Source organism: Symsagittifera roscoffensis, chromosome 5 (genome assembly GCF_963678635.1).
Source record: "Symsagittifera roscoffensis chromosome 5, txSymRosc1.1, whole genome shotgun sequence".
NCBI lineage: Eukaryota > Metazoa > Xenacoelomorpha > Acoela > Convolutidae > Symsagittifera > Symsagittifera roscoffensis.
The window spans coordinates 31,708,527-31,735,526 of record NC_087066.1 but is presented as its reverse complement, the minus strand read 5'-3'; the positions used below and the strand labels follow the sequence as shown (position 1 = coordinate 31,735,526).

Sequence of the window (27,000 nt, the reverse complement as noted above, 5' to 3'; positions counted from 1 at the left end):
TTTTAACAAAAGCGGTTCTAAAGAATGTGCTTGAGCTTAGAACGCTGTATTGTAGTTCCTTTTTACGGCGCTGCGTAGAGCAGTTTTTGTGGAATCAGTTTCATCAAAACTTCAATTGTAAAAGAAATTTTTAGATCTCACTGTCAATTCACATGGTTGGTTTACCGCCGTGATTGCGATCGTTCGATCTCTAAGCTTTGCTTTCAATTGGTGAACTTCTAAATTATAAAGTTAACTATTGCAATTACAACACTAAAACATATGTTGAGGTCAATAGATCATGACCCAAGTCCTTGAATACTTTCGGATAGTTTTTTGGAGATTATCTGATATGTTGGACTGGTGCATTGTTTTTGATGTTTTGATTTCTTTTGTAAGGAAATATATGCATCTTTTTGCGTATGCATGAGTGACTTGGATGTTTACTAAATCATAAAGTTTACTAAAACTCTACAAACAGCTTTAGAAATACTATGAAGAAGCCAATTTATATAAAAAAAGTCTTTTCTGCGGAACTAAGCAGACAAAAACAAGCTGACAGCGAATGATCTAAATTAGTCAAAACTTTCTCTTTCCAAGAAAAACCAACCTCAACTGGAATCGAACTCCCGGACTTGGACGTCTCAAGGATGGGAGTTACAGCAACTTGAAATACAGCTGAACCATCGAGCAACGGGAACTAAGCTGACAAATTAAACAGACGAATGATAATCTGAAACAGCACAAAACTCTAGTTTGCAAAAAAAGGTCCCGCCGGATTTGAACCACAAATCTTTGCCATCTTAAGCAGTTGTTTTTATCTCTTCGCCAGGTGTGCCGGATGGTTGATTGGATATGAATTTATAATTACCAAGCGGTAGAAAAGTCGAAAAAACTTGAAGAGAAACCCTTCATACCAAAAAAAGTTATTAAAAATTTCATGTCTCTTTTCCCGTCAGGGCACACACACGCGCAAGAAATTTTTTTTTGGACTTAATGACGCAAAAAAGGCCACTCAATTGATCTTATTAAGCCAAAGTTTATTAGGCCGATAAAAAACGATTTTTTTTCAAATTGAAGTCTTAACAGTTCGAGCTGGTTAAATTACAGTCAAATTGAAAAACAAATTTCAATTCTGCCGGATTTTTCAAATTCTTGAATTCTTGAAACAACTGCAGTTAAAATTGTTTACAGCTAAAATAAACGATTCTTAGATGTGGAAAATGAGCCGAGAAAAACTTAGCAGTCAAATAAAAAGCCAATTTTTTTTTGAACCAGAACAATTACCGTTTGAAAAAAACTGTTCGTGGTCAGATTTGGACCCAGGACCTTTGCCGTCCCAGGCGTATTCGTTATCACCAGGCTAAGCGTGCAAGAGACACTACAAACTTTGAATTGATTATGAACAAAGCTACTTCCAGTTAAATTAGTCCAATGAATCCTATGAACACAGCTGTTTACGGGAAAAAAGTCTAACACAAGGGTAATAATAGCTATGAGAATGGCAAAGTTTTCCATAATTAAAAAAACTGGGAAAGAGGGTGCAAACTTTGTTATTCTCAGATTTGAATATACTAAGAAAAAAGTTTGTACAAAAAACACTAAATTAGAGCTTTTTTTCTCGCATAATTTTCTCGTAACGTCAAATAATTTAGTCTGATGTAAAGTTTTTGTGTTTTTGCAGTTCTATGCAATTTTTTTTCGTTTTTTTTGCTACCCAGATAAATCATTAAAAATTTTTGAAAATACATCATTTTGGTATCTTATTTAAGACCGTAGAGATATAGAAGTTTACTTATACATTTCAACAGAGTGCATCACATGAGCATGACCTTAAAGCTTCAAATGTGCATGCAGCACTTTATTTATCCTAGGTGAAATGCTTTTTCTTGCGACCTATGGAGAGCCTTTATATTCAGGTGTGTTTTAATTTTCTTTTATAATTTTTATTCTTTGCAAAACCAGGCTCCACCAATAATCATTGGAACAATTTCTGATAAATATAATAGAAAAGACCTTTCAAGTATTTTTCGAGCTAGGTCTAAAATCATCCAAAAACACATTGTCGAAAAAAACTGTTTCTGAATTTTTTTATTTTTTCTATTTTAAAATTTTGTATATTAGGGGAATCGAGCTAGACTAACACAGACAAACAAGCTTTCAATTGAACTAAATTTCAATCCACTTAAACTAGTTTTGAAGTACTTTTAACTGCATTCTTCAAAAAAAATTATTTATTTACAAATTTTTTTTCAAAAAAGATGGTAAATTCAATTATGCCTTGATACTAATGAATCCATGTAAAATTTAAAATTTCGTCTAGAAATTCACGTCATATTCCGGACAAAAACCACATAACTTGAGTGAGAGAAACTTTTTTTCTAATTTTCTTTTATTAACTTGATGGAACTTTCTGCTACTTGAAGAGCAAGAGGCCATCCTTGTCTCAACTAAACTTATTGTTTTGATCATATTTCAAATTTGTAATGTCACAATAAAAAAAAATTGCAATTTTTTTAGTAAGGATAAGAATAAAACCTGGAAAATGATTAATTCTAACGAAAACCAAGCAACTATATATCATTTCGCAAAATCTGTTAAAAACCAAATAAAACACCAACAACAGCTAATCGTTGTGGAAACCCTCTAGAAAATTTTGACCATGCTTACTTTTATTACGAAATGAAGATATAAAAAAATGAAACAACTTTTTGAATAATTTTAGTTTTTTCAAGTTTTTGGTGAGAATCGGCCGATTGGGCAATTAAACATAAAAATAATAACTAAAATATTTTTCGAACATCAGAACTATAAAACTGGAAAATCAGTCTGATATTGCTAATCTGAAAACTGGTCCGAAATCAAAAGAGACTGACATATCTTTTCAAAATTTTTTATTTCTTGAAACCTAAATCATGGCTAAAATGGTTTTAAAACGATAACACAATACTGTGTGTATTATTTCAAAATTATCATATGCTCAGAGACTAAGCAGAGCTTTGCATCACTTGCGAAACATAAAAAAAAATCAAAAGTCTGAAAACAATTTTAAGTGTTATAAAAAACTAAGCGAACCAAAACTTTCGTATCCCTGAATAAAAAGCAACCAAATGCCCAGCTAAGGCAAAAAACATGTGTTTGATAAATATTGAATTTGCTATACTGATGCGGCACAAAAAATGGTATTTTAAAAATTGCCTTCTGTTCATAACTTTAGCTAATTTCTATTTAAAAAAATGGGAAGAATAAAAAACTTTGAGATAATCAATTTTCCAAAATAAAAAAAAATCTTTTACAAAAAACGAAGGAGTCTCCGCTTCTACAGGAACAATTATAGCAACTTGTTTTTCCAGTTGAACCTTTTATTTCAAGTTTGATTGTGCTGTTAGAAAACTTTAAAGTTTCTAGGAAACGGACAAAAGTTGTATAAAACGATGGAATGACTTCGAAAAACAAAAAAAAAACTTTTTTTTCGGCAAAAAGCAGGTTAAGGACGCTTGCACAGAGATGATTCTCAGAACCATGTTTCTGGATTGAACACAATCTGAGAATTGAAACGGTAGTTTTTGCGTAAAGTCAAACTGTTTCCAGAAAACTGTCAAAAGTTCAAAACTTTTCCTTGTTTGAAGGCCATAATTTTTTTGTAAGCAAACCAGGAATATTTAAGAAAACAGATAGGCTTTCAAAAATCTGTTGATTTGATTTAAATTATGATATCATATTTGCACGTTGAAAGTAAAAAAAAACGGCGTTATTTCAAAAATTCGACATTTCCGAAAATCATAGCTTTTAGGTGAAAAAATACGAGATAGCCGCTTATGCAGAAAGGATTCACGCAACCAGTTTTTTATATTTAACCCAAAATCTCAGATATGGCAGGGTAGTTTTCGAGAATGTTTAAAAAGTTTAAAAAACGGTCAAAAAATTTTAAAAACGGCTTAAGCAAAGGAGCTTACCACTACCCGTTTTCTCCATTGAACCCACAATATCAGATTTGAGCGGATAGATTTCGAGAAAAGTCAAAAAACTCATAAAACGTTCAAAAATCAAAAACTTGACCAGTCCGAGAACCAAAACTTAATGGGCAAAAAAAATAGGGGCGTAGCCATTTATGTGGAAAAAAAGTTGGAACTGTTCTAATAATTAAAATCAAAACTTCAGAGGGCTGTTTTTCGAGAAAAAAAAACAAAAAAAACCAAAATTATGTGTTAAACAATTCCCCACACATTTTCGAAAAATGTAAACAGAAGAGTCAAGTAAAAAGTGACAAAATGTGATTATTTAGGCACGCAGAAGGATAGGCGGTCTTTCTTTGAAAACCAGTAGAAGTTTCTGAGACAAAAAAAAAGTTTTTTCAATAAAATTTGGAAAAAAAATTCCAGAACAGACAAAAAATTATCGAACCAATTGCTAAAGATACAACAACCTTGAAAAGTGCGGAGCGGAGTGTTAACATTGTGTTTCCCAAATTTAGGTAATTAAGTCGATTAAAAATAGGTCGAAATAAATTGAGCCGAGGAAACTTGTTAATAAGAGATTGAACTCATTATAAATCAAGATACAAGTGATTCAGATGATTCGGTGAAACAAGTTGTTAACCCGAAAAAGCCCATATTCTGGTTTGATAACGCTTGCTAATTGCAATCTTAGGCGGTGGGGGAGCGTACGCCTTTTCCTCTTTCAGCGATTCACCAACCAAAATGTCCCCTTTTGGAAATAATTTATGCAAAAATTTTACGCCGAACCTTTAAATTTTGCTAAAGCCGCTTTTGGCGCCAATATATTCTATTTTTGAAGGGGAGCACGCGCCTAAAAAAGCAATTTTTAAAGTAAAAATTTTCTCTTCAGTAAAAATAGGATCTTTGTAAGGATCTGGGAGTGCTCGGAAAATCAATTTGATCGGTCCTAAAAAAAATAGTTAAAATTTTAGAAAAACTTTTGTAAATACGCCCCTTCCCTCGAGAAAATTCTAGATCCGCCCCTTCTAAGAGCGCTGAAAAAACACAAACTACTCTGTAATTTTTTCACTTCAAGAAATGGTCGGAACAAAACTCATCATAAAGATTTTAGCGTATTTACATTACGAGGCCAAACTGTGCATTCTCAGCATTGTAAGCGGAATCCGGAACGGGCAAAAATCAGATTTGTTGCGGAATCCGCAACATTGCTACTTTTCTTTGATCTTCTATGCTGTTTTGGATTCCACAAACAAATACCTAAATCATTGTACCGCTCAAAATTGCTCGAAAAATAGGCGATTTTGCGGAATCCGCAACTGTATTTGCGGAATCCAGAACAGTTTGTGGAATCCACAAACAAATGATAAAACATTTTTATCGTTAAATTGAGCTGTTGTGGAATCCGCAACTGTAAGTGGAATCCGCAAATTAAAAGTGGATTCGCAAATTGTAAGTGGAATCCGTATTTTGTTTGCGGATTCCCTTAACATATATTTATATGTGTTGTAGCCTTTAAAATTATATCTTTTAAATACATGATTTGATTTCGCTAGAATAGAAGTTTACTAGAATAGAAATTTATTAGAATAGATCAGTGTTTGGGATTAGTGGAATCCCAATTTCTGACCAGTATTTGGGATCGATGAAATCCCAAATACTGAACTAAATTGACGATTTGCTATGCGTTGGGTTTCTAATCACTTTCAACCTAATGACTCCAAATAATGGATATATTCCATATTTATTCCACATCATTCCAGTTTTTGGGAATCCATCAATCCCAAATACTTACCAGTATTTGGGATCGATAGAATCCCAAATACTGACCTAATTTGTCGATATGCTGTGTGTTCCATACACTCTCAACTCAATGACTCTAAATATTGAAATTATGCGGTGTTGTCTTTCCAAAATACTAAAAGATGACATTCACCGATTTAGGTAACCAATGTTTTAAGACTTGCTCGTGGATTCCGCTGACAATGGTTAAGTCTTTGCTTTAAATTCCGCATTGCTAGAGATAAGAATTTCAGCTCAGCTTTTAATTGTTCATACGCAAGTTCAAAATTGAACAAAATTCGGAATCCACTTACATTTTGCGGAATTCACTTACACTTGCGGATTTCGCTTACATTTTGCCGTATCCACTTACAGTTGCGGAATGCAGAACAACTAGATATATTTGCTTGTTGCAGAATCCGCAACAAAACAAAATGTGCCGACAAAATTTACGTTACAGGTATATGTATGCGGAATCTACTGCAATTTTGTTTGTGGAATCCACTTACATTTCGGAAAATATTTTAAGACTAGTATCTGGAATCCAGGAACATTCAGGCACAAAATTGTGCTCCTATCCAGTGCACAGTTTGGTCTCGTAATGTATTTTCAAATTTTTATAAGAAGTTTTTGCTTGTACAGACATGCAATATCTTATTTAAAAAAAAACAAGACAAGAAACGTGAGGCAATTGAACATACAAAAAACACATAGGGTGATACAGGAAAACATTACGTGACCAAGCTGTGCATTTTGTGAATTATAAGCGAATAACGCAACAAGGACGCTCCCTCTGATTTCCTTTTGTTTTTTCATATCCTCTGATCGTTCTGACACATTTTTTTTAAAGACTCTTCTCTGAAATCCAGAAACATACAGACACAAAAATGTGCGCCTATCCAGAGCACAGTTTGGCCTCTCAATGAACATCGAAAGTTTTTTTGAGGATAGTTTGGGAGATTTTTCATGCAAAATTGAAAAATTCGATGACTTTTTTAAAAAAAATTTGATGACTTTACATAATTGAAAATCTGATCTCTCCAAAAATGTGTAAATACTTCAATTTTCGGATGTTGATTTAAAAAAATGGGTTCAAAAAAATAGAACCGATGGGGTAACATATGGTCACGGGAGTGCATTTCTGATGAAACTGTCCAGAGTTTCTCTCCCCGTCCCTCCTCCAATACTTTGAAACAGCCCTTGAGTCAATGTATGGATTGCTTGCAGATATCGATTGCGACAAACAATATTCAATCAGAAATAATTTTACTTTTCTAAAACTAAAAACCAATCACTTCAAAATTTTCTTATTGTCTTTAGTTCATCCCAAACCGTAAGAAAAGGTAGTTCAACTGATGCAATTTCATCAAAAAGCACTTGAAAAAACAACTTGTGAAAATACATACTTCAACTATTGTCGAAAAATGAGTATTGACCAGCAATTTTCTCTACAACAGGCATCCATTTGAAATACGGCAAAAATTTTCGAAAAAGCAGTTATCCGTATAAAGTTTTATTTGAACTTAGGCCTTTGAAACTATTGGTAATTTTACCTAACTGAACTGGAGTTGATCTTTTTTATTCGGTTCAAACTGAAAAATCCCTTCCTGTTTTTTGTTAAAATTAGCAGGTGAAACACAAACTTTAGCCAGTGGTTCGAACAACTCTGTTCGGGTGATTTACCATTTTTATTTGATCTGAATTACTACTGGAGTTATCAATCCATTCTCATTAATTCACTCTTTACTAATCAATATTTTGTCGCTGCAATAATACGACGGAGAAGTCAAGAGTCAAAAATGACTGTTTATTCAAACGAACAAACTGAGATTTGCTGTGGATTTGTTACAGTAAACACAACATTAGATAGACAGCTGATGAGACAAAGAACTGCGAGAAGATAGAAGCAGCGCAACACAACTTGTAGAAATAGACAATTCTGACTATAGAAGCAAGGCATTACAATTAGAAGCAAGACAGGGCTTAGAGTGGAATCATCAACAACAAAGAATTGAAAGATTAGGAGTCAAAAACAGAACGAAGGGGTACTGAGTGAGCACAGTGCTAGAAGAAGCACAACACAGAGATTGATAGTGAAAGAAAAACTGATAAATTACATTTAAAATTTGTAAAAAGTGAATTTATAAATTCAATTATGATTAGAGCTTAATCTTTGTGTAAGTTTTCAGAAAGAAACAGGTACCTAGAACAGGGAAAAAAGTCGAAAACTGGTAGAATAGTTTTTTCGGGAAGCAAAAAGGATTTTCCAACTTTGTAGAGCTGTTTGAGGCACAATTTTTTTCTAATGAAAATAAATAAGATTCTAAATATGACAGTTGAGTATAGAAATTTATACCACGTTTGAGACCGAGTGCAAGGAGCGATCAACAACAAGCTGCAAAAAATAACGGAATCAAGAATTTTGAGGATAAATAGTTGCATATCAGGTATGAACTCGTGCAGGCTCTAGATAAGAAATCAGTTTTGTTTTTAAGATTTTACGAAGGCAATGGTAGCAAAACTTGGGATGTTTTATGGAAGAGGTTTAAAATTTTGAAAGACCTGCAAAAAATAATATCCGAACTTGAAACTCTTAAACAGAATAGCAGTCAGTGGAAAAAAGGTTAAATTGAGTTATTTTGAAAGGGCTTGCGAAACAATTTGAATTTTTTCGACTATAGCAAAGTTTATTAGAGACGAGAAAAATTTAGATAAAATGAAAAGAGATTCAGTGAATTTTGGTAGCGAGAAATTAATTAAAAGAGACTAATTCACTCCTTTTTAATCAACCGTTTGTCACTGCAATAACCTTGATATCAATGACGTCTGAGTGACAACATCTAGGTTTATTTTGAGGTCCTTCTAGAGGAGGATTTAAGGGAAGCGGAGGGCGTAGGGTTCCTGCCCCCCTCAGGGATTCGAACCCCTACCGACTACAGTGTTAGTTTTTGCATGCAGAATTTTGCCAGAGCAAAACAATTGTTTTCTAATTTATTTTTGATTGTTTGAACTATTTGCTACAGTCGCGGGTGCTACAACCATTTATTGTCAATTTTGCTAAGCTTGAGCAATTTGGTTGGTCAATAACAGTTTAACTTTGGCTCATTAGATGTTTTGAAACGGTTTTTACCTGCGGAAACAAGTGAACAACTGACCGGAATGGCAATTACCAACATTTTGACAATAATTAGTTATCTTGGTTATGCCGGTCTAAAAAAAGATAGACGGAAGAGCAGAAAAGGCCTAAGTGCAGAAAAATCTGTATATTGCAATCGGCAATCGGGTTGATAGGCGTTGCCAGGTCGCCATTCAGGAAGCTCAAAGTATTAATAAGAAATCCAGATAGTTATCCTGTTGAAGCCCCGACGTGCGCAAAACGCACACAAAGCTCGACTACTAACAGAGTATTCAAGCTTTCATTCAGTTACACATTCAGTTACACAGTGGCAAAGCAGAATTTTTGCACCTCTTGCGATACAAACACATTCATCTAGCTGATAGAAAAAGGAGCAAATCCGCTAAATTGAACAAGTTTGAGGAAAAACTATATTCTTTAAAATGTATGTGGTTTAGAGTAAGTTCTTAAAGACAATTGGCAGTAATTAACCATTTTCAAAAATTGCAACGTGGAATCTGAACCAAAAATATTTGAGTACCCCAAATGGGCCGAGTTTTTTCCAAAAAAAATATTTGGGGTTACAAAAACTTTAAATCATAAAATTTCTAATTCTCCCAAAAACACTCTTCAAAATAAATCTATCGAATAACGCAATATAAGGCAGCTCAGACGATAAAATTTGAGACAAAACTTTTCATACAGAATAATCAAAAATTGAGAAAAAAATGGAAAAAGTGAAATTTATAAAATTTGAGTGGGTAAAGTTACAACCAACTTGCATAAAAATTTTAAGAAATAGTGTGCTAAAGAACATGCTGAAAATAGGCTCTCGAAATATGCTCAGAAACAGAGCTGCTGGCCAAATGAATTGAAGTAATTTTTGTAAACAGGTTCTTGACCTGAAAAGAAGCTTGTAGGTGAAGTCTCATTTGTACCAAAATGAAAAATCGGTCCCATTTGTCCAAAATTATTCAACTCGATTTTTGATTGGTAGAATTGTGAGCCAACGAATTACTACATTATTTTTCTACAGTGCTGATTTAAATTAACCGGACACAACGCGTTAAACTTGAAATTTAAAACGCATTTTTCTCAAATTGGGTTGAGTTTAGGTGAAAACTTATGAAGACAAAACTTGCTTAGAATTTTAGCAGAATTAATCTGGTGTAATTTGTTTTGCAAATTTCGGGTCTGAAATTTTACCCCAAAAATGGGTCATTTTGGCTTTTCTTAGTTAATCAAAAATTACGCCAAAAATACCCAGTCGATCACTTGTTCCCTGTCCCAGTCCCCTTAAGTAGCCCAACAAACTTTAAGAAGGGTATAATCTCCAAAATACTGTATAAGTTAAATTATTTTTGTTTGATAGACAAAAAAGGTCATTTTTACCATATAAAACTCCAATTTTTTATTTAAAAACAATTTTTAAACAATATGCAATTTTTTTTGGAGCAAATACCCTTCTTAAAGTTTGTTGAGCTACGTAAGGGGCTCACTTTGATATAATTATGTCTGTGATTGACTGGGCATTTTTGGCGTAATTTTGATTAAGAAAAACGCGTTTTAAATTTCAAGTTTAACGCGTTTTGTCCGGTTAATTTAAATCAGCACTGTACTGTTCAAACAGAAGAAAACTAAACAGCAGAATAGTGACCGCCGCAGTCGCGCCAACGTGTTGTGAGCCTGCCAACAGAGGGTAGGACTCTATACGAAAATTACAGTCGGTTACCTTAAACCAAGAGCTTCAATTAGTCGGCTTAGTAGTCTTTTGGTACTAACGCAATTGATTTTTTATTTTAGTACAAATGGGACTAACTTATCATTTTGGTACTTGTGAATACCCACCAAGCTTGTAGTCTGATTTGATAATGCTTGCTACTTGCCAGCGTAATTATAGCTGAAAAACTTTAATCTCGGACAAATTCTTCTGAGAACAGAGCGGAGACAAGACAGACAAACAAAGGTCATTTCTGTTATACGGCCCAAAATATCAAAATGTTGATTAAGCTTCTGTTTTTGTTAAAATGCTGGGATTTATTTTCGCTTGATAAAATTTTCAAAATAGCAAAAAGAATAGTTTTTTTGGGGAGAGGGGGAGGCGTTCAACAGTGCCGAAAGAGGCGGGAAATTTTCAGAATAAGTTACACGCATTTTCTAAAGAGAGCGAAATTACTAACGCTAATTATCAAAGAAAATCACTCCAATTTCGGCGCAAAAATGTCTGCAACTGCAAATTAAGCAAATACTTTGGCACAATATCTTAATATGTTGGATTTTGTTTATATTTTTGGCATCGTTGAGCAAAGCTTTTGTTTTCGGCACTGTTGAACTAATTTTTTTTCGGCACTGTTGTACTGCCCCGTTTTTGGGCCATATAACAGAAAAGACCCGCAAAGAAAATTGCACAAAAACTTTCCTTTTACAAAAAAACGGCCGGATTCGAAACACTGACATTGATCATCGCGAGCATATGTGTTGCCGCTATGTTTTGCCGCTATGCGTAAGAGCAGAAAAGCAGAAAAAAAATTAAAAAGCAAATAGTCAAATTGTCAAAAAAAAGTATTACAATTTGATAACGTATATTAACCGCCAAGGTAAATATGGTCTCAGCTTCCTGCTTTGAGACACATTGTGCTTGATGACTATTCTGTTCCATGTTCCACCTCGATTTTTTGATATTTAAGTTTAAGACAAAGTATCTACGAGGGAAATGCCAAACATACGAGCTGTACAACTCATCGCGGCGAACCGCTGGTGTGCTCCTGCTTAAGAACTGTATGCAATTTTTAGGTGATTTTTCTGGGCTGGGAAATGTTGCCTCACCCTTAATCAACGAGCACGGATCATGGTGGGCCTCGAATATCCGACTTCTCGACTTCACCACCGCTCTTGTGATACTCACATAGAAAAAAAGCAAATCAAACATTTTTGAGTAGTTGGCACGGCACATAGGATTTAGAGAATTGACATTTCCTAAACTTAAAAGAAAAGAAATTCACATCTATAGCAAATTGTTGGCAATATCGGTGAGCTTGAGTAATTGAATCGGTCAAAAATTATAGCAATTTAGGCTAATTAATTTTTTGAACAAGCATTTTTATAGCTTTTATCAAATTTATCGGACAACGTATTAAGTTTATGAAATAATTCTGACCTTAAGACCGCGATCGGATTTTCAAAACTGCATTTGAACTGTCAAAAGACCAATGGAAAATAATTGCCTTTTAATTAACTTCTAGCACTTAGCTTAAAAAAATGTTATGCATTTTTTAAACATATGATTAGTTGCAAATAGTTCGGACAGACAAATTTTATGAAAAAAGCAATTGAACTTTTTTAATATTTAGCATGCAAAACTTAATTTTTCAGTCGCAATTTGTTTCTCAAGGTTGTCTGAAAAACAAAATTGAATGCAAAAAACTGTCAAAACGTTACAATTGTTCTTTTTATTTAATTCTGTCTGTCCGAATTTTGTGTTAGTAGTTACAGCTTTTAACAACTATAACGGATAATGTCTTGAACTTTTGAAGTAGTTCTGACCTCGAGCTGAAATTTATTTAAAATAGTTCTTTGAAATTTTGGGTTTGCCTTTTTGCCGTAGTTTGATCGGTTCTTTTCTGCTGAAAAAATGCATCTTAGAACGCTGAATAATGAACAATGTTTTGAAGCTAATGGCTTGAAATGATTCAACAAAAATTCACCTCTAAAAAAGCTCAAGCATTTTGGTTCGCTCTGTTGACAGTTCAAATTCAATTTTGAAAATAGATTGTATTTTCAACTCTATATCACTGTCTCAAAGTCATCATAATTTCACATAATGAAAACGTTTTCCGATAAACTTGTTAAAAGCATTTTGCTACTAATTATAGCTTTTAGCAAAATTAACGGACAACGTCTTAAACTTTTGAAATAATTCTGACCTTCAGACAGTGAAATGGCGTTCAAACTGCAATCGAATCTTCAAAACTGCATTTGAAAGGACAAAAGAACAATGGAAAATGATCATCATAATTTCAGATAATTAAGACGCTAAAAAGACGCATTTAGAACGCATTTTAAACTTGTTAAAAGCATTGAAGTAAAAATCAGTGAAAAACAGAAATCCGACGTGAAAATGAGCAGTTTTTGGCTAATTAAATTTGATCAGATTCGTTGACCGCAAAATTATTGCGAACAATTTAGCATCAACTTAATAGCTTTTAACAAATTTATTGGACAATGTATGAAATTTCTGAAATAATTCTGCTTTTCTAATATAGACAAAATCAAAATACTTCTTTGATGTTTCGTGTTTGCTTTTTTGTCTACATTTAATGTGTTTATTTGCTCTAAAAAATTACATGACAAATTGTTGCTGACTGAAATTTATTTTTCAATTGTGCTCTTGAATTAAGACAAAATGAAACTCTCCGAAAAAGCGCAATTATTTTGCATAGTTCTTTTGTCAGTTCAAAAGCAGTTTTGAAGATTCGATTGCAATTAAACGCCATTTCACTGTCTGAAGGTCAGAATTATTTCAAATATTTAAGACGTTGTCCGATAAATTGGTTAAAAGCTATAACTATAATTAGTAGCAAAACGTTGGGACAGACAGACTTAATTAAAATGAGCAATCAGTGCTTTTCGATGCTTTTTTGCATGCAAAATCTGAAGCCGAACAACCTTGAATTTTTTGTCTGGCCAAACTCAAAATGCGAGATCGTCGGATATCCGATGATAATGCTAGCCTAATTTTTAAATACTGCAATGAAAATCCCGATTTTACTGTAAAACAGTTAGCAAAATTAGTTAGAAAACGAAACACAGAAAAAAAAATCAGATTAGGCCGCACCAAAAAAAAATGGCAGTGAAGATGATCAAATCATTTAAAATTTGGAAACTAATCGCAGAAAAACAATAGCCAACCTGAGCAGTAGTTTTCCTGTTTCAAGGTTTACTATTCGACGCTTCGGATGCAATTGCCCGCCGTGGTTATAATTTTCGAGCAAAACTCTGCTTTATGAACTTTCGACGTTATGTTTAATTCAGTTTTAATTTCCGTTGATGTCTAGACAGTTGCTCTTTTTAATTAATTCTGTTTTCCGAACTTTTTGCAACTCTTTATATATGAAAGTTTCAAAAATTCGGACAGACAGAAATAATTAAAAAGAGCAATCTGCCAAATTTGAGCAATTTTTGTATGCAAATTTGAACTTTTAGCTGACATTGAGACATACTTTTTGTCTGAAAAATTAGCTTTTGAATGCAATTTTTTTCTGAAATAGGTCATTCTTGCTTTTTTTACATAATTTTGTCTTTTTTTACACTTTTTGCCACTAATTATACTTCAGAAAACGTTTGCATGCACAAAACATGCAAAACTCAGACAAAATTTATGTATCAAGGTCACCTTAAAATTTAAATTTGCGTCAACTTTTGTTCTCGATCGGCTCTTTCTTAGTATAGAAAGTTGCAAAAAGTTCTTGCACGGAATTAATTAAAAAGAGCAACTGTCTAGACAGCAACGCAAACCAAAATCGAAATAAGCATAGCGTCGAAAGTTCATAGAGCAAAGTTTTCGCGCAAAACCTATAACCACAAAGGGCAATTACATTCGAAGCTTCGAATTGTAAACCTTGAAACAGGAAAAATTTTGCTCAGGGTGGCTAATCTTTTTCTGCAATTAGTTTCCAAATTATGAATGATTTGATCAGCTTCAATTCCGTTTGATTTCATCGCAAAATTTAAAAATTAGGCTAGTATAATCATCGGAGAATCGACGACCTTGCATTTTGAATTTGGTCTGACAAAAAATTCAAGGTTGTTTCGGCTTCAGATTTTGCATGCAAAAAAGCGTCGAAAAGCACTGAAAGCTCATTTTAATTAATTCTGTCTGTCCGAACTTTTTGCTACTAATTATATATTTGTCTTTACCAATTTTGAACTTTTGATATTATTGATCTGCTCATTTTACTTAACTTGACCAGTCACATTTGCAATTTTTAGCAGATTTTGCAATTTGTTGCCATTGTCATTTTTAATTCATTGTAGAGTACTAAATTTAAGTTATATAGATTAAGGATCTCAAGTTTTTGTATATCACATTTTTTGTGTTATTTCTGATTTTACTAGCTGTTGAACAAGCCTTGATAAATTTGCAAACAGTCAGTTAATTTACTCTCGCGACCGTAATTTTGATAAAATGAATAATCAAGCAAAAGACGCTGGAGAAAAGTTAGATTTATGCGTGTTCTACAACTTAAAAACAGGATGCTCCCAAAAATATGATTGCCTCAGTCTGCATTTTTGTCATATTTGGCTTTTCGCAGAATGCTTTCTCGGATCCCTTTGCGATAGATCACATAATTTAGAAGATGAAAAAATCAAGCTGCGGAAACATGGTTTTCATCCAAAGAATCGTTCTGAACTTCAGAAAATCCTCGAAAAGTCAGATGCTGTTGGAGCGATCTTAAAGCTGCTCGAGCGATCTTCGAGCAATCCTCAAATGATGTCATCTTCAAGCAATCGTAATCCAGAAATTTGTCTTGCTTACAATCTTCCCAAAGGGTGCACATCGGATTTAGTATGTTCTTATTTACATATATGCAAACCATTCACATTGATGTCATGCAAGCGCGAAGATAATTGTCCTTATGAGCACAGTTTGTCTGATATAGATAAAATGAAAATTCGGAGACATAGATGTCTGATTGACTCAAAGGAGCGTCGCGTGCTAAGAGATCTAACACAGGCGGTCGAGAATGATGCGAACGTCGGACATTCATACCAACAGAAGAACCCCACCGCGAAAAATTTAAACGAAGCGTTCCAGAAGGACGCTAGTGTCGAACAATCATACCAACAGAAGAAACCCACTTTAAATGATTCAACACAGGCATTCCAGAATGACGCGAGCGTCGGACAGTCATACCAAAAGAACTCCGCTTCACATGATTCAACACAGGCATTCCAGAATGACGCGAGTGTCGGGCAGTCACAACAAAAGAACTCCGCTTCACATGATTCAACACAGGCATTCCAGAAGGAAGCGAGTGTCGGACAGTCATACCAAAAGAACTCCGCTTCACATGATTCAACACAGGCATTCCAGAATGACGCGAGTGTCGGACAGTCATACCAACAGAACTCCACTTCACATGATTCAACAGAAGCGTTCCAGAATGACGCGAGTGTGGGACAGTCATGCCAACAGAAGAACTCCACTTCACATGATTCAACAGAGGCGTTCCAGAATGACGCGAGTGTCGGACAGTCATACCAACAGAACTCCACTTCACATGATTCAACACAGACGTTCCACAATCACGCGAATCTCGGAGGGTCATACCAACAGAAGAATCTGGCTTCGAATGATTTAACACCAGCGCTCCAGAATGACGCTAGTGCCGGACAGTCATATCAAAAGAACTCCACTTCACATGATTCAACACAGGCGTTCCAGAATGGCGCGCGTGTGGGACATGATTTGCCCGAAGTTTGCAGATTTTATAACAAACACTTCGGATGTAAGAACAAAAATAATTGCCCCTATGTTCATCTGTGCAAGGACTGGGCTACTTCGAGTTGTGAAAATGGTTCAACATGTCTCTTACGACATAGCTTGTGGGCAAAAGATGTTGACATTCTCGAATTCAGAGGTCTCACCGGAACTGCTGAAGAGCTTGCAGATGCATACCGCATACGAGCAACGATAAAAAATCAGGTTACAAGTCAGAAATCCGTGAAGTTTGAAGCACCCAGCGTTACAACGTCTTGCTCAGAAAGGCAAACAATCAGTGAAAAAACAGCTGCAGTTCCTGAGAGCATCGATGATATTTGCATTTATTACCTTCGGAACACATGTTGCTTTGGGGACAAATGTTTGAGAATTCACCCTGTCGGGAAATCAAGTTTTTGTTGGAGATACAAAATGAAAAATGATGAGAAATGGCTTTATTTTAGGCCAAAGTCTAACAAAATCCTGGAAGAGTTTTACTTGGATCCTAGCGCAAAAACGGTGGAGGTCGAATCAATTTGGATGCAGTTCCAATTCAAACTAAACGTTGACTTTGATACAATGACAGCTGTTGATGATAATTTTGTCCAGATATCTAGATTAGCAGTGGAAAAAGACTGGACGTGGTACCTGGAGACTGAACCCGAATCAAACAAATGGGCCAAATTCGGTGCTCAGTATAATAAAATCTATGTTACCTCTATAAGTTCGGCCGATATTGAAGAAAAATATCAACAGCTGACCACTATTTCGGAAAGGGTGATATCCTTTTTCATTTATTGTGCGGAAGAGAATTGCAGTAAATCGTGGAATTGTATGCTAAATGTTGGCCAGAATGGCAACGGAGTGGCGCAGGGAATAGCCTGGAATTTGACAGATGGAAGTATGATAAACGTTTGTCGCAGGCCTCGAGATAACGTCCAAGAAATGGAAAAAGCCATCGATCAAGGTTTGTTTGGGTCTAAATTGACTGAAAAATGGAGAACTGGCGGGTTCCAGAAGTTTAAACTGAAACCAAACAGATATATCAACTTCAATGACTCTATAGACGCTTACTTCCGATACGCCGAAAGTCACTTTTTGCGCCTAGCTCAGTTATGTGGGTTGCGTGCAACTGTTGATTACGTGGACATGTTCATTAATCCAGAACTGGAGTCGAAATTTGAGGCGAGGCGAAAACATCTGGGGCTTAGCAGAGGAAAAGAGTTCACTCGAGAGATTCTAGTGCTACACGGGACCCCATTGGAGGATCCAGAGCCAATAATGAAACACAACTTCTCTCTGGAAAAAGTGAAGAGATATCGGTATGGATTTGGGATTTACTTCTCTGAGCATGCGGATTTGTCCATTCATTTTACAGGAGGTCATAAGGGAAGCTTGATCATGTCGAGAGTTTTGTGTGGGGTGCAAAAGGACGCGAAACAGTGTCCTGTTATGACAAGCCAGATCAGACAAATTTGTAACGACCATGACGCACATACGGTCGACCAGGAAGCAGGGAGATATGCGAGGATAACAATCATCCAAAACGTGGACCAAATACTACCCGTGTTTGTCGTTCACTGGAAATATACCTAATAGAATAACTGCAAATGATTTTAAATAGTTCTAAGTTCATATTTATCGAATTCTATTAATTGGCTGAATCCATTAACTTTTTTAATAGATTGGGAGTAAGTCAAAAATAAATAGAATTATTTTATGGACCTTTTTTACGCATAATGAGTGCATTCAAGTTCAATTTATTTCATGATTAGGTTTATTTCAGTTCATTTCAAGAAGGTATAGGAAGGAGATTGTCTGCTGATCGATAAGCTAGCAAAAAGGAGAGGCCCACGGAAGGCTAATAATTGGTTAATTTATTATTAACATAGAAAAAACTGAATTTCCAAATAAAATCTGGTTTTTTCACAATAATTGAAAGTATTGATATTCAACTTCAAAGCACACATTTGAATTTCCGAATCAAGCACATTATGTTTGAAGACCTAGATGTCTTTGTCGAGTTGATTCGGTTTAAATTTGTTTAATCAAACCCGAACCATCAATTTTCATTATACATTATCTTTTGAATATACCAAAAAAGAACAGCTCCGCGGAGTTTTTTCCTATAATAAAATTGTACGGTGAACTTTTTGAAACGCAAGCGCTATTTTTGGTCCGTTTTTCTTGCGTGTTCGAAAATTAATCATGTTTTGGTGGAGCTTGGTAAATCAATTTGTCAACCTAAATTTCGCACAAAAATCATTTGTTCGGAATGAAAAAAATCATTTGTTCGGAAGTTGAATAAAGTGATTTGGATATTGAATGGTGTGATTTGCAAGTTGAATATCAATACTTCAATTGTTAATTGAAAAACCAAATTGTGTTTGAAAATTCAGTTTTTGCTGTTAAAAATAAAATAATCAATCATCCATTAATTGGTTTTCCTAGGTTTACCAAAACACGATTAATTTTCAAATACACAAGAAAAACAGACCAAAAATAGCGCTTTCGTTTCAAAAAGTGCATCATACCATTTTATTATAAATTTCGTTAAATTTTTGTTGTCAGACGGTGATTGCTTGTGAAGATTTTTGTGCGAGTTTTTAGATTGACAACTTGATTTTCCTAGCTCTACCAAAACACAATTAACTTTCGAACACAAGAAAAACAGACCAAAAATAGCGACTTCGTTTCAAAATGTTTATATAGCAAATAATGTATAATTATAATTGATAGTTCGGGTTTAATTTTACAAAAAGGCGTCTGAGAATTCAGCTCCTGACAAGACCTGACAACAAAAATTTAGTTTTTCTATTTACAATTGATGTTAGTGGTAATTCTTAGAAACTTGTTTTTTATCGCAATTCTATCCAAAATATAATGTATAATGAAAATTAATGGTTCGGGTTTGATTTAATAAAAATGGATATGACAAGACCTCGAAAAAGACCTCGACAAGGACACAAGATCTATACCTATTATAGACGAGCTAGTCCAACTCATCTTAAGCGAAACATTACGAGACCTAATTGTGATAGGCACACAATTTAGTGTGTACAGGTCACTGGATTCTAGAGACAAGTCTTGAAACAAGGCTTTGAATGAGCCGCTCACAATTCTCAAAAATTTTGCAGTTTGTCGTTGCAATGAAAACCTCAGCAAAAAACACCAAGAATCAGTAACAGAGTGACTCTCAAATTTTGTTTTGAAAAAAAAAAGTAAAATTCAAAGAAAAACTAGGCTGACATACGATGGTCCGATGAGTTAAAATTTCTCAGAATTTTTTCTCAAATAGTCATGAGTTGGAAACAAACAAAGTCCGACCGGGATTTCAACCCCAGTCTGAGGATCCACAGATAAATGCTTTTATCAGCTTAATAAGTGATATGAGACCTCTAGGGCATGGAAGCTCCACAAAAAAGCAATTTTCCTTTCTTGAGATTAAAGCAGTTGTTTTCTGGAAAAATGTCTAGTTCGCAATTAGAAGTTACCTGCTCTGGGTGAAATGTGAAATGGTATTTCAATTTTTTTATAAAATGGCTGTCTAAGTAAAAATGTTGATTAGTGTGCCCTTGTGAAAAAAAAAACAATTTTGTAGCTAACTACTTCAAGAACCGGTTATTGAAACTCGCAAGTTTGAACAGCGTGTTTGTACCCGCAAACTTAATTGGGCAAAGTGACTCTTTCAAGCGTGATAGAAATTGAGAAAAAATTTGGGCTAAATTATTTTTCGCATGAATGAACACCTAATTGATCCCATACCGCATGCTAAGAGACATGCTTTTTGCTACACTACACACAAAATTAGTTCGCTTTCAGATAAGTTTCAAGACTATTTTTTCAATACTTCAAGTCCACAAACTCGAAAACAAATTTCGTTCAACGAAGCTCAGCCACTCAATGTGTTCAGAGCAAAAATTTGGGTGTTTTGCATAACAGCACCCTCACCACAAGCCTAGTAACAGTACAAATTATAACCCCCTTCCCCAGTTTGATAGTTTTTAATTGACTTGAAAACAATCGCTGTGCTTTCATTCAAAATTGCATTCATGAAAATGCATACATAATTCCTAAGAACTGGACTCAGCATAGAGTTACTAGTAAAAAGTAGACGAATAAATATGCAAATGGTGCTTAAATGGTTCTATTTAATTTAATTACGAAGAGGCTGCATTTCTCTAAAGAATATAATGAGAAAGGCAAAAAATTAAAACGTCGGCAAATCAAGCAAAAGCAAAGCTTCAAATAACAAACTTTATGGCAAGTGTTTTTAGCAAGTGTTTGCTTTCAGCAAATTATTCGATCAAAAAAGCGTTTGTATTTTATTTTTGTTTTCCCACCATTTTCTCATGCCAAAAAAGTCAACAAGGGATTTCAAAATCACAAAAGCAGCTTCAGTTCACTAAATTGTTTCAAGTTCCTTTACTGAACAAAATACTGCCAACTATTTTTTTTTAATACATTAACTATTTTTTTGGATTAATTAAGTTAAGGGTCAGAAATATTTTGCAACTTCTTGAGTTTGCCCGATAATTTTTCTGATATCACCCAGCAAAAGGTAGTATTGAACTGAAAACGTTCTGAAATGTTTCCAATGCAAAGCTTTTTCGGACAAAAAGCCAAAACTAGTTTGTAAGACTTTTGTATAGAATTGCTTTTAAAGTCAAAATCACAACCTAAAATTGTGCGTTATTGGTAGATTGATTTCTTTACTTGAATTTTTGTCTCTGCAAAACTTTGACCATTATCTAAATACAATAAAAAACAAACCTAAATAAAAAGTTTATTCCACCAAATTCAAACAATCTTCCATTTAGATTTGAGTTTTCACGCGACGTTCAGACCTAAAATCTGACCCCTTTGAGCAATTGTTGCAGGCAAATTTAGGTGACTTTGAGACATACGTTCTGTCTGAAATTATAATTTTGCTGTCAAAAAAAATTCTGAAATAGGTCATTTGCTCTTTTAAATCGATTCTGTTCATTTCAATTTTATGCAACTCTCTCAAGTGGTCTCACGTGAAACTTTTGTACGCAAAAAAAAGGCTTTGAGTCGCAAAAAAAACGTTTTGTATAACAAAATAACTCAGTCTGAAATGTGGGGAAATAAGAGAAACGCAGAAACCACAAATATAACGACTCACCTAAAAAATTGTTTAAAACTCAAAGTCTCAGCAGAAAAGTATAGATTTTTTTTTAAAATTTCGTCTACTTCAACACAGATGCTACAATGCAATCATAAAAACATGATTCCAGAAAAAACACTTCAAAATTGAAAAAAGAGGGGGAACTAACTTTTCTATTGTCTCGATGAATATCAGTTAGAGCCCGGTTAAAGCAGTAGGCACTTGTCTGATATTTTCTGAGTTTGTTATACTGATGGGGGATCAAATACATAATTTCAAAAATTGGACTTTGCCCAATGCCTTACTTGCTTCTCTACTAAAATAAATGAGAAGAATGAAGACATCATTTTTCTCTTTCAAAACATTAGAGGGACCCACTTCTGCAGAAAACATTTGCGCAACCGCTTCTTTCGATTGAAATTTTTATCTTACATTTGATAGGGTACTTTTAAAAATTTGAGTTATCGAAATCAGTAATTTTTCTGTTAGTAACAAGTCGGTGGTGGGTTAAGAAGAGGAGAATCTTAAAATCGGGTTTCACGATTGAACACTCAACCTGAGAGTTGGTGCAGTAATTTTCGAGTAAAGTCAAAAAAAGGACAAAGTTTCAAAACTTTCACTTGTTTGAGTATCATAATTTTTTTCTGAAAAAACTGGAAGCAGCAAATAATGAAAGTAAGCGTTCAACAATCTATGTCATCGATTAAACCTATGAAATCAGATTTGGCAGAAAAGTTATCGAGAAAAGTCCAAAAACGATCAACAAATAAGAAAAATGACATTTTCGAGAAACATAGCCTTTTCCGCGTAGCCACTCATGCAAAAGAGATTCAAATCACCTATTTTTTTGATGGAACCCAAAAACCAGGTTTGGCACGGTAGTTCTCGAGAAGAGTCAAAAGTTTCAACAATCGGTTGAAAAAATTAAATTTTTGACTCCTACGAAGGTCATAATTTTTTGTGTCCTAAATTTTGGGCGTAGTTGCATATGCAAAGGGGCTTCTCAAAACTCGTTCTCTGGATTGCACTCAAAACCTCAGATATGGGAGGGTCTTTTTTGGCAAAAGTATTAAAATTAAAAAAAACGCTCGAAAAATCACTAACTAACTTTTCCGAGGACGATGAAATCTTGTATAAAAAATTTGTGAATAGCCGTTAAAACAGGAAAGGTTCCCACTATCTGTTTATTCAATTGCACCCAAAACAGCAGGTTTGAGAGGTTGGTTTTTGAGAAAAGTCAAAACTATTCCAGTTTCACTAATCCGAGGGCCATAATTCATGTGTAAGTAAATTTTGAGCGTAGCCGCTCAGAGAGGGGAGATTTTCAAATCGTTTTTATTCGAGGAAACCAAAATTTCAGATTTAGTCGGTTAGTTTTTGAGAAAACAAAAGAAAAATCAAAAATTTTGGTCAAATTTCCCCCGCAGACTTTTTCGAAGGCAGTAGACAAAGGGGTGAAATAAAAAGATATCAAGGAATTATGCAGGCATACAAGAGCGTGAGGAGCGTGGAGACTTTCTATGGATAAAGTCTTTTGAAAATTGGTTAGGAAACAGTGATGAAGTTTTCTAAAGAACAGAAAAAAATACAAACCCATATATTCTCATAATAACTGTTCTATCACATAGGAAGTCCAGACAAACTTGCCAAGCAAAACATTTGAAAATCAAATTAGTAACTGAAAAAAGTAGGAAGCGGAAACAAGTCCGACAATATTTGAGCAAGCACCAGATGAGCCGGAAATTTTTTTTATAAAATTTCAAACGTTTTAGGTACCCTTGAAACTACCCTGTAGTAACTAGTACCCACCCTGTAGTTAAATTTAAGTTTTCATAAAATTGAGTAAGCCAGCCGCATAGCATTATCAATTTCGCCTAAATGATCAGTACTAACTGAACTTGAACTTGAATAAAGGATTCAAATGGTTTTGTTAAACTAAAAGTTATCCCGAAAAAAAATCTACATTCCCATTTTGATAACGCTTGCGAATCGCAAGCGTAATCATATTTTGGATCATTCGAACAAAAAAAAGTTAAAAAAAGAAAAAAATGTGTGTTTTTGTTCTCAAACGCGAAAATTTGAAAACTAATTGAAATAAAGAGCACTGCTAACAAAAAGTGCAGATCCTGAGTAGCCGCAAACCAATGCCCCAAATTGTCCCAAATATTTTCGATAGATCTGCTCAGAATTAAATTCTTGAACTTGTTGACGCACAAAAAGAGTTCACATATATCACTTTTCAACTGTCTGTTTTTTTGCTATTTTCCCAGCAGCAGTAGTTTTGCTACTGGGCGCCTTTTTTTCTGAATTCCCTAAACAATTCAACTTAAACCAAAAAATTACGAGGCCAAACTGTGCACTGGATAAGCACACAATTTGGTGTGTACAGATCACTGGAAGTCAGAGAAAAGTCTTTAAAATGTCTCGGAAACGATCAAAGGTAACTTAAGAACAAAGGAAGATCAAACAGACCGATCTGATTGCATAACCTGCTCACAATTCTCGAAATTCTTAGTTGGGCCTTTTACTAAAATTTAAAAAAAATCAGTAACAGAATGACTGTCCCTTTTTTGAAAAAATTTTAAAACAGAAAAAATTCTTTTACTTAGAAGCAAGGTCGACAATCATTCAAGCAGACAAACCGTAGTCCATTTAGTCAAAATTTCTTAGAAAAAAAATCTTATCGTAATGAATCGAAAACAATCAATTTCCGACCGGGATTTGAATCTCAATCTTAGGATCCAAAGAGAAATGCTTTTATCACTATAATAAGTGATAAGAGATCTCTAAGGCATGGACGCTCCAAAAAAAGCAATTTTAATTTCTTCAGATTAAAACAGAGTTGTTTTTCAGAAAAAACTTTTAGTTCGCAATTAGAAATTACCTGCTCTGATTCAAACTTGATTTGGCGTTAAGAAAATTGATATGTCAAGTTGCATTTGAAAAAGACGAAAAAAAAATTGCGAAACAGACCAGCTATTTAGCTTTAGCCTGTTTATGTAAAAATGTTGATTAGTATGCCCTTGTAAAAACAATTGATTAGCTAGCTACTTCAAGAATTGGTTATTGAAATTCCCAAGTTTGAACAGCGTGTTTCTACACGCAAACTTAGTTGGGCAAAATGACCTTTTCAATCCTGATAAAAATCAAGTGAAAGTTTTTGCATTTTTTTTTGCCTGAGTGAAACCTAATTGATGCCCATACCGCATACTAAGAGACACATGCTATTTGCCACACTACACATAAAATGAGTTCGCTCTTTTAGATAAGCTTTAAGTCCATATTGTTAAATACTTCAAGTCTAAAACATCAAACACTCGTTGACTCTAGCTCAGCAAATGTTCCGAAAAAAAAAGTCAAGTCTTTCGCATTACAGCCCCTCCTCCAGCCTAGTAGCAAGTAAATATAGTCTTCTTCCAAGTTTAACAATTGTCAATTCATTTCAAAACAATCAATGTGCTTTCCTTCAAAAATTCCTTCATACAAGTGCATACATATTTTCTAAAAACTGGGCTAAGCTCTGCATAGAGTTACTAGTAATAGACAAATAAATATGCAACTGCTACTTCACCAAGCATGTTTATTTGTTCTATCCAATCAATTTACCAGGGGGCTATGATTCTCTGAAGAGATGAGCTATAATGAGAAAGGCCTAAAAAGATTGAAACGCCGACAAATCAAGCAAATGCGTAGCTTCTAATAAATACTTTTGTGGCAATTTTTTTTAGCAATAGTGTTCGCTTTAAGCAAATTATTCAATAAAAAAATGCTTGTTTTTTAATTTTGTTTTCACACCATTTTCTCATGCCAAAAGTGTCAACAATTTAGTGAACACCTGAGTGAAACCTAATTGATGCCCATACCGCATACTAAGAGACACATGCTATTTGCCACACTACATATAAAATGAGTTCGATCTTTTAGATAAGCTTTAAGTCCATATTGTTAAATACTTCAAGTCTAAAAAATCAAACACTCGTTGACTCTAGCTCAGCAAATGTTCCGAGCAAAAAAAGTCGAGTCTTTTGCATTACAGCCCCTCCTCCAGCCTAGTAGCAAGTATGTAGTCCTCCAGCCTATGTAGTCCATGTAACTATGAGTTTTCACGCATCCTTCAGATTTGAAAAGTTCCATCCAAACAATTGAAATATACCTGCAATTTTCCCGGATTAAGTTCGATTGCTCGGTTCACAATTTTTGCAACTCAAGCCGAGTTCTTGAGAACCGCAAAAAGTTGTAATAGACAAAAATAATTAAGAAGTAATAATGACTTATTTCAGAAAACTTCTATTTGTAAAAAACAAAATTTGAGACAACAATCTTGTCTCAATGTCACCTAAAAAAACTAAATTTGCATACAAAATTTGCTCAAAAATGGCAGATTGCTATTTAAAAAAATTTTTCTGTCCGAACATTTTCTCTTTAATTAGTAGTAGAAAATTGAAACAGACAGAAACATTTTTAAAAAGTAATATGCCAGTTTTGGCCAATTTTCGCATGCAAATTTGAACTGTAATGCCCTTGAGTCATAATTTTTTTTCTGAAAAACAGCTGATGCATGCAAAAGTTTCTTTCTCGAAATAGATTATTTGCTCTTTTTAAATATTTCTGACTGTCTGATGTTTTTGTACCTCTCTAAAGAAAGTTGCAAAAAGTTTGGACAGACAAAAATCATTAAAAATAGCAATTGTAAAATTTGTAATGTTTTGTTTGCATTCAACTTTGTTTTCAGGCAACGATGAGACACAAACTCGGACTGAAAAATTAGTGTTCGTTCAAAATAGGTCAATTGCACTTTTCAATCAATTTTTTCGACGCACAAAAAGAGTTCACAAATATCACTTTTCAATTGTCCTTCATACAAGTGCATACATATTTTCTAAAAACTGGGCTAAGCTCTGCATAGAGTTACTAGTAATAGACAAATAAATATGCAACTGCTACTTCACCAAGCATGTTTATTTGTTCTATCCAATCAATTTACCAGGGGGCTATGATTCTCTGAAGAGATGAGCTATAATGAGAAAGGCCTAAAAAGATTGAAACGCCGACAAATCAAGCAAATGCGTAGCTTCTAATAAATACTTTTATGGCAATTTTTTTAGCAATAGTGTTCGCTTTAAGCAAATTATTCAATAAAAAAATGCTTGTTTTTTAATTTTGTTTTCACACCATTTTCTCATGCCAAAAGTGTCAACAATTTAGTGAACAACTGAGTGAAACCTAATTGATGCCCATACCGCATACTAAGAGACACATGCTATTTGCCACACTACATATAAAATGAGTTCGATCTTTTAGATAAGCTTTAAGTCCATATTGTTAAATACTTCAAGTCTAAAAAATCAAACACTCGTTGACTCTAGCTCAGCAAATGTTCCGAGCAAAAAAAGTCGAGTCTTTTGCATTACAGCCCCTCCTCCAGCCTAGTAGCAAGTAAATATAGTCTTCTTCCAAGTTTAACAATTGTCAATTCATTTCAAAACAATCAATGTGCTTTCCTTCAAAAATTCCTTCATACAAGTGCATACATATTTTCTAAAAACTGGGCTAAGCTCTG

The 27,000-nt window shown here is 34.2% G+C and overlaps 2 protein-coding genes across 2 annotated transcripts in view; both read left to right on the top strand.

Moving 5' to 3' along the window:
• Positions 1 to 27,000, top strand: part of LOC134845485 (acylamino-acid-releasing enzyme-like) — a 284,730-nt gene that overhangs the window by 139,037 nt on the left and 118,693 nt on the right. The gene's annotated exons all lie outside the window — the stretch shown is intronic.
• On the top strand, positions 14,880 to 18,019 carry LOC134846133 (uncharacterized). The gene has a single exon (XM_063863355.1). It carries the CDS (start codon positions 15,017 to 15,019, stop codon positions 17,906 to 17,908), a length of 2,892 nt encoding a protein of 963 aa, XP_063719425.1. The 5' UTR covers positions 14,880 to 15,016; the 3' UTR covers positions 17,909 to 18,019.